This window comes from Brassica napus, chromosome C2, assembly GCF_020379485.1.
Source record: "Brassica napus cultivar Da-Ae chromosome C2, Da-Ae, whole genome shotgun sequence".
In the NCBI taxonomy this organism is placed as follows: domain Eukaryota; kingdom Viridiplantae; phylum Streptophyta; class Magnoliopsida; order Brassicales; family Brassicaceae; genus Brassica; species Brassica napus.
In genome coordinates, this window is record NC_063445.1 from 54,257,034 (window position 1) to 54,270,227 (window position 13,194).

Sequence of the window (13,194 nt, forward strand, 5' to 3'; positions counted from 1 at the left end):
CAAACTCCTGGACTGTTATTGGTTTTCTGAAATCATGTTCTAGTTAAGCTTCAACCGTTCTTTAGTTGATGATTAAACATTCTTCGTCTTTGATCTTTGAAAGTCTTTTTAATTTCATTGGGGGACTTTCTAAGACCTTTGCTTTGATTAGCTAACCTAGATGCATTAGAATTTGATCTCTCAAACTCTATTTATATTTCATTGTATCATTATCTTGAGTAATGAAAAATTCGCATACTTACAAAAAAAGAAAACTACATATTGCAATAGAAATGATAGTTTTTATTACTTGCAGTGCGTATGGTGAGTTTAAAATGGTCTATTACGTTAGAGAAGCTTTTCTTTTTTTGAAAGAATTTTAAATTTTATTCACTTCAAAAAAACTTTTTTACAATTTAATGCTACCTTTATGTAAGAAAAAACCTATCTAATGCTACCTTTATGTAAGAGAAAACCTATAGCAAATTTATAGACATGGAAAAAAGATTATCTACTTCCAAACCAAATCTCCTTAGCTTTCTCGTAGAGAAGCTTTTCAAAGTTTGTATAAATGCTATACGGACCATTTCAATAGTGTTTTGACCCCAGATTCACAGACCCTCCCCACCAACTCAATGAATACGGCCACTTTTCACCTAGTCCCACGATTCATAGAAATGTTCTATCGATTCTATCCTTGATAAGGCTTTGGTTTAGGAACAGTGAAGACATGGTTGTTCATGAGTTGTCTTTTGTAATGTGAATATCTTTCTGCTCAGTGAGAGAAATATTAAGGAATCACTGAAGACTTTTTTTTCAATTGATATGAGCATGCATCCTTTTTTTCTTAGTGAGAGAAAATTAACAAATTATTGAAGACTTGTATCTTTTTCTGTAATATATATCTGCTTCTGCTTAGCGAGAGAAACATTAAATAATTATTGGAGATTTTTTTTTTTCAGTGGATATCATCAGTTATCTTGATAATATGAGTGATTATTTATTGCATGACATGTGGCTTTGGGAAGATAATGGTGTATCTTAAATAAGCATTCTACATCCACACGCAATTACATGTCACCTAACTCTATATATATTTATGTCTTATGGCCACATTTCTTGATTACTGGTTTGTCTGATAATATTTTTTTGCGAAATGCTCGTTGCATTCTTCCTCCATGGCCTTAAGGAAAAAATACAAAAAGCAAAAGTCTTTATTCGAAACGATAAAATATTCAAGGACAATATGGTACAGATACAATATTGCCTGATAATGATAATAACATAACTGATTTAAAGGCCAAAACCTTTAATCATTACAATATAAAATTTCAGAAATGCAAACGCAAAAACTTCAGTCCAAACCAAACCTCGTTGGCCAACCATTGTTGATGCTATGACCATAAAGATCGGTGGCGGCAGCGGTGGTGGTGGTGGTGAAAGGCATCTGACTGGTGACTAGTAATTGGTGATAGCCATTATTGTTGTCACCCATGGAAGCAACTCTTGCAGGCTCTTGAACATCACTCATCTGCTGAGGTTGTCCCATCAAAAACTCATGAACGATTGGTTTGAATTTGGATACTGATTCGAACTCTGTCCCTGATCATGATTCAAACCTGTATACATATCCTGGCTCGAACCATAGAACATAGGCTGAGTCTGGTCATCAAAGTTAGCAGGACTTTGGTATTGAAATGGTTCTTGATGATTCATATCCATACCCTGGCTCGAACCATAAAACATAGGCTGAGTCTGATCATAAAAGTTAGTAGGAGTTTGATATTGAAATGGTTCTTGATGATGAACATGATCATTAAAACCTCCAGGAGCCTGCTCATTCACACTCATATCCATACCTTCATATTGACGCATATGATCATAAGCTTCAGTAGGGTTACTTACCGAACCCTCGGTTCCGACAAAAACAGGGTCACATCACCAACAACAGGACCAGGTGCATCGGTAACAGCGACATTAGGAGGAACATGCTCAACATTCCCCTCGAGGAACTGGGTCCTGTAAGTTACCTTATTGGCATAATCACCAATGAAAAGATTCAGGTCTCTCATAAAACTTGGATCACCATACTGATGCGGCATCAGCGTCTTCCCCCTGAGAAGATCGAACATAACCTCTCTAAGCTCAATCTCCCTATTATCCGTATGTAGCCTCATCGCTCTATCTTGTCCTTTATGGATCCTCTCCTCCAGATGCCTCTCCTGGTCGTACATCCTCTTGCATCGTTCCTCCGGCAGAACACCCATAAACGCCGAGTGCACTGCTTCAGCGCCTTCCTTTGACGGCCAAAACTCCGGCGGCTCCGTATTGTCGCAGCTGTTGATAACCGCACAAACTTTGACACCGCAGAGAGTCGACAGCTCGTTGGCTTTTTTGAGTAAACCTTTCTTCCTCTTCCGGAAAGTTTGGTTCCTTGCAGCGCTATTAGTTATGGGCTCTATTTTTATCCTTCCCTTTGGCATTGTTTTGTGTTGGTGAATGATAGAGATATGTTGGCACTTGATAATGCTCTTGTTTATATAATCCCCTATATATTAAAGGAGAAACACTTTCAAAACTTACCTTAAAATTTTATTGGCAAATAATGTAAATGGTGACGTGGCTTCACGAGAAGTTTTTATTTGGTAAAACGTTTAGGTGTCACGCAGAGAACGTTTCTCACAAAAACTGTGAATTTAATGCGTTCACACTAACATTCCTTTAAAAGAACTTCATATCATCTATACTTTTCTCGACGAGCACTTTTACCTGATAAACCTTCAGTTTCAAGTTTGATTAGTTGATTTATCAATCCTCTCAATATAATCATAGCATCAATAAAGATTTCTTATTCCTCTATACGTTTCTGGTAAAACAGTAACTCATCTGATCTATCGCCATTAAGTCGATAGATCCGTAGAGAACAAAGCGATGAAACTTTAGTACAATGCCAAGTGTTAATGAAAGAACCTTTTTCTCCATACATATTTTCATGCATTTAGCAGAGCACTCACGTTCTTGAGAACCGCCTCACGTTGCCGAAAGAGGACATTGAAAATCTATTTCTAGATAAATGTGTCGTACTCGGTTTTGTTACTATTTGATGAGGTGATATCTGTTTCGAGGAGACTGAATCACTATACATCGTCTCGGTTTATGTATTAGTCTTCTCGAGCAAGCAATATAAGCATGCGAGTGTCACCATCTTCGCCGCCATGAGAACTCTGCATTAGACAACCTTGAAAATGAAAAGAAACTTCCAGGAATGAACCACCAGCAAGTCTTACGTGCTGGTCGCATCTGGAACAACCTTTACAATTTAGAGGATCAAATAACTTTCAATTTCTTTTATTATGCAACTATGTTTTCTGAATTTAAAGGAGCTATATTTTTTTTTATTTCGCACTGTTATTGTTTTGCTTATAATATGTTATTGATCCACCTTTTTTTATTTTATTTGTTAAACCCCTAAGTCCATAACTAGATAGGCGAAATATAAAAAAAATATTTTTCAAAGCTTCTCAAACTTGTAAACACCATATATTAAATTTTAATATTAGTGACCCCATTATAAAAAAGTTTCTCGCTTCGCGTCTAATAAAAATCATATCTTTAGTTCTATCTAACTATCGCTTAAAGTATACCATATGTTATACATAATCATAATATATAATTTCAACATTAATATAGACATCTTATCCCGTGCAAAGCGTGGGTTAGTATTAGTGAGGCTGGTATTACGTATGCAGGTCTTATCACTTTTTTGGGATCATTAATGCTAAATTGCAGTAATATATAATTTATAATAGTTACAAAAAGAATATATATACTCATTAACAGTTGTCAGGAAATCAATGGATAGAGCAGATAATAATCATGTAATTTTAGATATTATTTGTATAACTCAAGATATGTTTCCCTTAGTTGAAACAATTAAACCAACCAATAAGAAAACAGTAAATTTCAATGCAAATTTAGAAGAAAATGTTGCCAGCTAATGCTGCGTAGATGGTAGGACTAAAATTACAGAGATATATCCAAAGGAAAATTCATACAATTCTAATAGTACTACTAAACATGCTTGTTTTCTGAATTAAAGAAAAAAACTTATTATATTAATTAAACCAAAATTATAAATTTGAGACTCACTAAAATACTATAGCTTGTGTAATACAAGATAAATCGAATCTTAATTATAAGAAACCAGAAATGGCTAACCACGTCTTTATTTTTGGTTTGGGAAATCCGGAGAAAGTCTTAAAGAATATAGGAAGGGAAATATCATAGGATAACACTAAAAAAGTTTATGTCACAAATATAGACTCTAAGAATCAAAATGACAAAAATGTTTCATTAGATATGTAAATATACACTTATACCCCTATGGTTAATTAATCCAAATCTTGGGATTTAGAGTTAAGGGTGGAGATTTGAAATAGAGATTTAAAATTTTATAAAATAAAAAATAAAAAATAAATACTAACATTTTAAAAATAAAAAAAAAATTTAAATAGTTTCAAAAAGTATTTTCAAATTACAAAAAAAAAATTTGAAAAAAAAAAAAAATTTGAAATTTTTTTTAATAAAAATTCGAATTTGGAAACATGAAATCTAAAACTATTAAAAAAAAAAATTATTTTTTATTTCTTTATTTTTTTTATATATCTAGGGTATTAAAGTCATTTTACTTATTAAATAAAACATTTTGGTCATTTTCCTCTTTGTGGTATATTTTTGTGATCAAAACTTGAAAATGTTCTATTTAGGAGAATTGCCCATATAGGAAACCGGAAATGACATGTTCTTTCAGAACACTTCTGATACTATCAATTCTTGATATTATTTTTCCATCATTCAAGAGTAGAATACAATGTTGAAATACAAAGAAATAAAAACAAAGGATTGCGGTTTAGCTTCTTTTGGGTTTATGGATTATATAAGTAACAAAATTCCTTCGCTACTCTAAACCTCTCCTCCCACGATGGATTGTATTTCCATTTTATTGGATGAAAGGTAGTTTGTTCCAAAAAAAAAAGTAACAAAATCAAATAAAATTATATGAATGATAAAAGATCATATGTAAGATCTCATAAAGTTTTAGTTGAGGATTATAGAACTTTGGTTTAGAAACTTTTGAGTTTGTATTAGGTTTGGTTGTTATTTATTATGTTGAAGATACCTTTTATTATATAAGTTGCACTTATTAAACTAATTAGTGAATTTAGGCTAATCCGTCCGTTAAGATTTTTTTTACACTAGACTAGTTTGAGATTTCTGAGTGTTTTATGTTTTAAATTGTGTTATTTCCCCTCTTTCCTCGTCCTCTTGACTTGTCATAATGTAGCTGTAGATAAATTATTTTTATTCATTTAATAACTGATCATCTTTTTATTGAGATTGTTTATTTAGTACATTGTAGATCGAAGAACCTCCTTATCTATTGAGTAAGTAGGAAGAGTGAGAGATATAGAGATGATCTTGATGGTGGAAAGTGTTTCATGCATCAGCGAGCCTCTTCTTCTGACTCTGGGAAGAGAGGCTTGAGCGGAGGAAATCTTGTTTCGCAGAATTCTTGACAGTCCCGTTAATGAATCTCTGGTACCATTTGCCAGATTCTTTGAGGTTTCTGTCGTCGAGATCTTCCCAATTAACGTAACTGAGTCCAAATCTGACGGTGAAACCTTTACAGAATTCATAATTATCTCCAAGAGCCCATGCAAAGTATCCTCTCACGTTGACACCCTTCTCCCTGAAAACAAGAACAATCATATATATAAATGTTACCAAGAAAGAAGAAGAATATAACATATGTAGAAAATCATTTATAGTAGCGTCCACTCACTTGATGACCTTGCGGAGAAAACATAGATGGCTGCATAGATAATCGATTCGCTTGTAATCGGCAATAGCTTGCTCACGGTTTTCTGAACTGGGGGTACTAAATCCTAATTAAACCGACATAACATGAAAAAGTACATAACATTTGAAAGTCAGTTTCTTGGATTTATTTCGAAATACACAAATTATAGTAGTACTAGTATATGTTATAGATGAAAAGAGATGCATGTAGAACTCACCATTTTCGGTGACATAGATTAAAGGGTCGCCGTATTTGGTTTTGAAGTAGTCCATAACGTAATAAATGCCTTTTGGGTAGTAATAGCTGTTGCCGTTTACTTCGTCTTCAACAAACTGAGAAACGGGAAGTAAACATATACATATCAATCAAGAAAACCTAATTAGTGGTGCTTATATTGAAAATTGAAAAAATAAAATGAATTAGAAATCATAGGGGTGGATCATTCATATATACCAGTGGACCAAGAAATTCACCACGTGAATTATCATCTGTAACGACAAGAATGAAATAACTGATGGTCACTCACAAAAAAGAGATAAAACATTTATATATATAAAAAGGTTGTAACTAAGTGGTAATAGACAAGTACATGTGAGCTTTACGCCAGCGTCCATCATGGCAGTGTGTGTCTCTGAAGGATATGGGTTCGGTTTTGGCTGGGCGTATTGAGTGACGTAATAGTTGAGACCAAGAAAATCATATGAACCAGCAACGAGTTCTGCTTCTTCCTCGGTGAAATTGGGAAGCCTACTACCCACAATCTGCCTCATGATGTCTGGGTATCTACCCTTTGTTAGCGGCTCCATGTACCTGATCCATGTATATTTTTCATTATACATATATGCAATATATACTGATACATTTTTGGTTATATATATATATATATATATATATATATACCATCCATGGAAGAATTGGTTCATCCTCTCAGCTGCTTCTATGGAGGCAGGATCAGACTCATCAAATGGAAGAAACCATCTTGTAATCATCACAGGTCCAATCTTCCCTTTTTGGAACTGTTGGTCACGTGATATATGACTAAGTTAGAATCAGATATCTTAGATTACATTACACCTTTGATCAAAAAAAGAAGAAGATTACATTACACCATCTTTATCACATATTGAGACAACTCACCTTGTATTTGGTCCTGTAAAGATCGACGACCGTGGCATGAGCAAGAAGCTGGTTATGTGCAACGATGTAGGGTTCTGTTGAAGAATTTCCACCGTAACACCTGTGCTTGGTATCAACCATAGGAGAACATCGACCTGGTGCATCTGTTCCGACAGCATAGCCTCTTGTAGGCACTGTGTATAGCTGGTTGATCGTGATCCAGTGCTTTACCTTTCCACCAAATTCTTTGAAACATAGATCCGCGTAGTCTTTGAAATCTTGTCTGACCATATTAATATAGAATCATTTCATTAATGCATGTAACTAAACCAAATCTTTTTCTTCTTTTATTAATAATTTAAGAAGCATGGCACAGATATAAACATACATGATCTGGCGGTCTAAGAAACCTTCATACTCATCTTGGAGTGTTTGAGGAAGATCCCAGTGAAAGAGGGTAACGAAAGGCGTTATATTCTTTTCGAGGAGTGCATCTATGAGTTTGTGGTAGTAATCAAGACCTCCTTGGTTCACTCCCCTACTCACCTTTCCTTCTGCTCATGTATAGATATGTCGTACATTAATTAGTACTTTTTCAACTAAATGATCCCAGTTAAAATACAAACGAATCGATGACATGTACATACTTGGAATGATTCTTGACCACGCAAAGGAGAACCTGTAGCCAGTAGCATTGAGTTCGCCCATCACGTCTACATCTTTCTGCAGTTTACATATTTTAATCACATGTCAATCCACACGTATAGTTTTATAGTTTTTATACATATATAGTTCAGTCGTATGAGTATCATTGTATTAACCTGCCATCTCGTGTATGACTCACAAGTAGTGTCTCCATTCTTCAAATCTGACCCTGATTTCTCTGATAGTAATTACAAATACATTAATACGTGTACATATAAACCGACGTTCATCTCATGTATATATATACACTATGACGTACCTGGGTATCGGTGACTGAAGCCATCCCAAACGTTAACACCACGACCTCTCCCTCCTTCAATCTGAAATGAATAGAAACAACCATGCAAAGTTGCATTTTAGTGTTTTATATTTTATTTCAAAATTATGGTGTGACAACATTTGCTACATGCCTGGTAAGCAGAAGATGCAACACCGAAAAGGAAATCTTTTCCGAAGTTCTTACTGCTTAAAATATCAGTGTTACTACATGTGAATGGGTTGTTCTCTTCGCAAGTAATTTCTTCATCAGCTTTGCAACTCGCAGCAGCTAATAGAAAAACTAAAGCGAGTCCATGAAGAAGCTTCATGGTTAATATGTTGATGTATGTGTTGTGTTGTGTGGAACCTTGTGCCCATCTAGGGTTTATATAGCCTTTTCGAAAGAAGAGTGTCGTATGTATTTTTTGTCTTAGTATCTTGATATTTTGGGAGAGGTTTAGGTGAGATGAATCCCGTGGATTCACTTACTTTAGCTCAGTGCTCACCTATTTTGCTTATATTTCTTGTTTGTTTCCACTTTTTAGTCTTCCATTATCTATTGCAGATAATTCTTTTAGTTACATAGCACATATTTTGTGTTCCTTTACCTGAACACGTACTACTTGGAACACGAATTGTGTCACATCTACAAATTGATCCGTCGACAGTGGTGCAATGCAGCATGTGTATATCGAAGGTTTGCGCGAAACTTGAACGACAAGAATGATATCGCCATAACGCCATAAAGTTATTGAAGATTTTTATCGTAACATTATCAAGTGTTGAATCTAGAGTAACACCGATTCAAGGCCACACTTTTCACGAGCTTCACCGCTATCACAATATATCAAAAAAAGGAAAAGAAAAAAACAATCACAACATATCTTATTGGTTTTGATTCTTTTGACCTCTCTATGTATGTCTTTATCACATGAGCCCGGAGTCTCCGAAAGAACATTTTTTGCTTTTTTCTGTATCGTTTATAGATGATTGGAAGGGTTGCAATGCAAGAACCTTGTGTTAACATATAGTTTATTCAATAATTTAGCTCTATACTTATTTTTTTATGTTTTTCAAAATTAGATATTCTTTTTAACAAAAGATTATTCTATTGAAATGCCTGAAACAGTGCTAGCTATGACTTCAAACATGAATTAAAATAAATTGTTCATATTATTTTAAGAATAAAACATTTAATTAAATTTATGTGCTTTACCGCCTGCCTTCTATAATAGTTTCAGTCACTACAAGAAAACAGCGGCATACCGAGGGAAAAAATCGTCGGTATTATTCCGACGACATACCGGCGAAACAAATCCTCGGAAATAACTCCTCGGAAATTCATTTTTCCTCGGAAATCCCTCGGAAATTTCCGAGGAAACTCCGAGGACTACCAGTTCGTCGGAAAGGTCCTCGGAATATACCGAGGGCGAACTTCCTCGGGATATTTCGATGGATTTTCCGATGGTCCAATCCTCGGAAATTCCGACGAAATGTTCCTCGGAACTTTCATCGGGAATTTCCGAGGAATGTGTCCGTCGGTATATTCCGAGGAATGTGTCCCTCGGTATATTCCGAGGAAACGTTCGTCGAAAATTTCCGAGGGTTCATTTCCTCGGAATTTCAAAAATAAATAATTTTTTTTAAAAAAATAAAATTTTTGAAATTTAAATTCTAAAATATAAAATTAAAATTAAAATAGAAAAAAACATATTAGATAATATTCAAAGTTGTACAAATAAAAATAAAACATTCTGAGTTTTTGAAAAAAAAAACAAAAAACTACGGGTCTTCCACGTTCGGAAACACCTCGTTCGTGTACATCCTCTGCATCATCTCCATCATTTGCTGGTTCAGCCTCTTCTGTGCCTCATAGCCCGCCTGCTGAGCCGACATCTGGGTCTCCAACAAAGATATGCGATCATCTTTGTCCTTCAACTGAGCCATAAGTACTTCTGGATCAACAAAAGACGGTGGTGCAGAAGAAGGAGGAACCGACCGGGTGCGATGACCCAAACCGAACAAACGTCCATTCTTCTTTGGAACCGACTGAAATAGAAAATAGCCAAATTTAAATAATATAAAAGATGATAAAATAAAAATCAAGAAATAAATGAATTGAACTTTTAAAAAAGAACTTACCGATTCAACGATTTCGTTGATTCGAAACCGGGACAAGTTGGTCGAAGCCGTTGAATCGTCATCCTCGGTTTGAAGCTGAGACACTTCGTCTTGCACCTGAGTTTGGACCAGGGTGGCCACTTCTCTCACAAGACCGTCATCAATCTGGCTGGTCTTCTTGTTGGTATACGCCCTCTTCATTAGGGCGAGATCATCAACCGGCTCGCCATCATTTTCTTCCGCCTTGAAAAAAAAACGTAATTAAACAAACATTAGAAATTAGAAGAAATGCACAAAAAATAAAATTTCAAAACTTAAATAATTGAAGAAAAAGCGGCTGAACTTACCATGCGATCCCCCAGAGTGGCAATAGATTGAGCACCCAAGTTATGCCTGAAGATGTCATTCCCTTTACGGTCGCTCCTGCGGTTGGTGGAGTTGGTGGAAGAAGTTTCTTTCGTCTCTTCCTTATCCCAATGCGCACACAACTCTGTCCTGACCGTGTTGTTTATCGATTTTGGGACCTTTTAATAAAAAAAATATAGTTTAATAAATTAAAAAAATTGTTTAATAAATTAAAAACAACCTTGTTGATTTCCCACTTCTTCTTCCACTCGTGGATCTACTTCCCATAGTTGTCCATAACTTTATGGACGAAGTGGTGATAGATAAAGAGCGTCTCATCGGAATTCCAGTTGAATTCTTGCTGAAAAAAAAACACAATTAGTAGAAAATTTATATTAAAGATTAAAAATATAAGTAAAAAATTAGAATAGTTACCGCAAACTGACGAAACCACAGATGCTGCTTCTCAGAAGGGAAGTCAGTGAAAGTCGGATGTCCCTTGTCGAGGGCCGAGTACATCATACGGTTGATCCATGCGCTGATCCCGTTCCCGAATCGGTTGAACCTAATAAAAAGAACAAATTATTAATAATGAATCAAATTTTAATGAAAAAAAATACATTTAATTACCATGTTTGTACCCGTCCATGTGGATACGGAGTGAGATAGGGAAGATGGTCACGACCGGGCTGTCGAACCAACTCCGCAACACTCATCACTCCTGGAGGACCCGGAGGAGCAGAAACGGGTGCAGCAGCGGGAGCGAAAGGAGCAGAAGCGGGAAATGGAGAGGGAGATGTATGGTAGGAGCTGTGGAGCGAAGCGGAATCCTGAATGTGGGTGGAATCCTGAGAATGGCTCCCCGTACCACCACGACCACGACGCTGTCGAGGCCGGGTCTGATCATCAGTAGACCTATAAATTAAAAAGAACATATTTAAAAATTAGTTCTAATAATTTTAATAAATTAAAAAACATAATTAAAAAATCGTTTTTAATCACAAATAAATAAATAGTTTTACAAAAAATAGTTTTTAATAAATAAAAAATAGTTTAATAATTACAAAAAATAGTTTTAATAAATAAAAAAGAGTTTAATAATTGCAAAAAATAGTTTTTAATAAATAAAAAATAGATTAATAATTACAAAAAATAGTTTTAATAAATACAAAATAGTTTAATAATTACAAAAAATAGTTTTTAATAAATAAAAAATAGTTTAATAATTACAAAAATAGTTTTAATAATATTAAAAATGTTTAATAATTACAAAAAATAGCTTAATAAATAAAAAATAGTTTAATAATTACAAAAAATAGTTTTAATAATATTAAAAATGTTTAATAATTACAAAAAATAGTTTTAATAAATAATAAATAGTTTAATAATTACAAAAAAAATAGTTTTAATAAATAAAAAATAGATTTTATATACAAAAAACATTTTCATATTATATATACATAATTATCAATTAGATTTTTATAACCACAAAATTAATTAAAACTAAAAAAAAAATTTAAATCAAGTGAATACCATAATCAAACTCGATTTTACACAATCCTACCATTCACTTTAACAAAAATCAATAAATATCATTCCATAATCATCAAATCTACTTAAAAACCTAACAAATCTAGGGTTTGTGGAATAGGGTTCATACATGATAAGTGACTGAAATTGAGGAAGGATCGCGAGAGAGAATCGCGAGAGAGAGCGGTCGGCGAGAGAGAGAGCGTTCGGCGGAGAGAGAGAGAGCGTTCGGCGGACAGAGAGAGAGCGGTCGGCGAGAGAGAGAGAGAGTCGGCGGGAGAGAGAGCGGTCGGCGAGAGAGAGAGAGCGGTCGGCGCGCGGAGAGAATCGCGAGAGAGAGGAAGAGAGAAATGGGGAAGAAGATCTGGTTCGACCTAATAAAATGAGGCGTCCGACGGAAAATGTCCGTCGGAATTTCCTCGGAATAATTAAATATTTCCGTCGGAATTTCCTCGGAAACCATTAATTCCATTTTCGCGAAATATTTGGTGGCTTGGTTTACCCGGTGAAAAACCCTTATTTCCTCAGAATTTCCTCGGAATATTCCGAGGAAACCCTTATCTTACTCGGAATTCCGTTGGAATATTCCGAGGAAATTCCGAGGAAAAAGGGTTTGTGGTTTCAAAACATCGATTTTTTTTGCCGTATTTCATTTCTTATACAATTGTAATGCATACCATTGAGTATTCTTTGTATAGATGATCATAAACCATGAAATAAAAAAATTTTAAAAATAATTGTAAGTATTCATTTTACCGTGTATTAAAGTGTATAAGTGTTTCTCTTATGTTGTGTGGTTTTCATTCATGCAATCGTAAAAGTGTTTGTTAATGGGTAAAACACCAAAATTTGACTTCATAATCTGGTTAAGACACTTCATGAAGGTTATATACGTGTTATTCAATCCACAAAACGTTGTTTTCGGTTAAAAACCCCTAGTTCCTCGGAATTTCCTCGGAATATTCCGAGGGAATTCCGAGGAAACCCTTATCTTCCTCGGAATTCCGTCGGAATATTCCGAGGAAATTCCGAGGAAGTAGACTAGGTCTATTCCGAGGAAAACCTATCTTCCCTCGGAATTTCCTCGGTATTTCTATTAAAAAAAAAAAAAGTCGATGCTAGTCTGTTTCCGAGTCATCATCACCAGATGAATCTGAATCTGAATCTTGGTGAAACTCTCCAATCACTGGTTCATCCTCAACGTGAACGACGGCTTCTTATCCAAAGTCGGTTAAATCGACTACAAGGCCAACTTCAGCTAAATCTTCTGTTGCACTTAA

At 34.8% G+C, this 13,194-nt stretch overlaps 2 protein-coding genes across 2 annotated transcripts; both read right to left on the bottom strand.

The window, feature by feature from the left end:
• Positions 1–309: 309 nt before the first annotated feature.
• On the bottom strand, positions 310–4,463 carry LOC125581872 (MADS-box transcription factor PHERES 1-like). The gene has a single exon (XM_048748030.1). It carries the CDS (start codon positions 2,460–2,462, stop codon positions 1,881–1,883), a length of 582 nt encoding a protein of 193 aa, XP_048603987.1. The 5' UTR covers positions 2,463–4,463; the 3' UTR covers positions 310–1,880.
• Positions 4,464–5,320: 857 nt separating this feature from the next.
• Positions 5,321–8,300, bottom strand: LOC125581873 (myrosinase-like). Its single transcript, XM_048748031.1, has 12 exons — positions 8,071–8,300; positions 7,920–7,980; positions 7,777–7,838; positions 7,603–7,678; positions 7,344–7,509; positions 6,977–7,238; positions 6,740–6,855; positions 6,429–6,649; positions 6,293–6,327; positions 6,057–6,171; positions 5,822–5,924; positions 5,321–5,728 (listed from the first exon to the last, which is right to left on the bottom strand). Exons 1-12 carry the CDS (start codon positions 8,245–8,247, stop codon positions 5,476–5,478), a joined length of 1,647 nt encoding a protein of 548 aa, XP_048603988.1. The 5' UTR covers positions 8,248–8,300; the 3' UTR covers positions 5,321–5,475.
• Between the last annotated feature and the right edge of the window lie 4,894 nt (positions 8,301–13,194).

What these genes read in the sequence shown, in the direction of transcription:
- LOC125581872 (XM_048748030.1), bottom strand. Translation starts at nt 2,462, where the DNA reads ATGCCAAAGGGAAGGATAAAAATAGAGCCCATAACTAATAGCGCTGCA.
- LOC125581873 (XM_048748031.1), bottom strand. Translation starts at nt 8,247, where the DNA reads ATGAAGCTTCTTCATGGACTCGCTTTAGTTTTTCTATTAGCTGCTGCG. An exon ending in CTTCAGTCACCGATACCCAG is followed by an intron (nt 7,839 to 7,919) that starts GTACGTCATAGT and finishes AATTACTATCAG; the next exon opens with AGAAATCAGGGTCAGATTTG. An exon ending in TTCTTAGACCGCCAGATCAT is followed by an intron (nt 7,239 to 7,343) that starts GTATGTTTATAT and finishes TAATATGGTCAG; the next exon opens with ACAAGATTTCAAAGACTACG.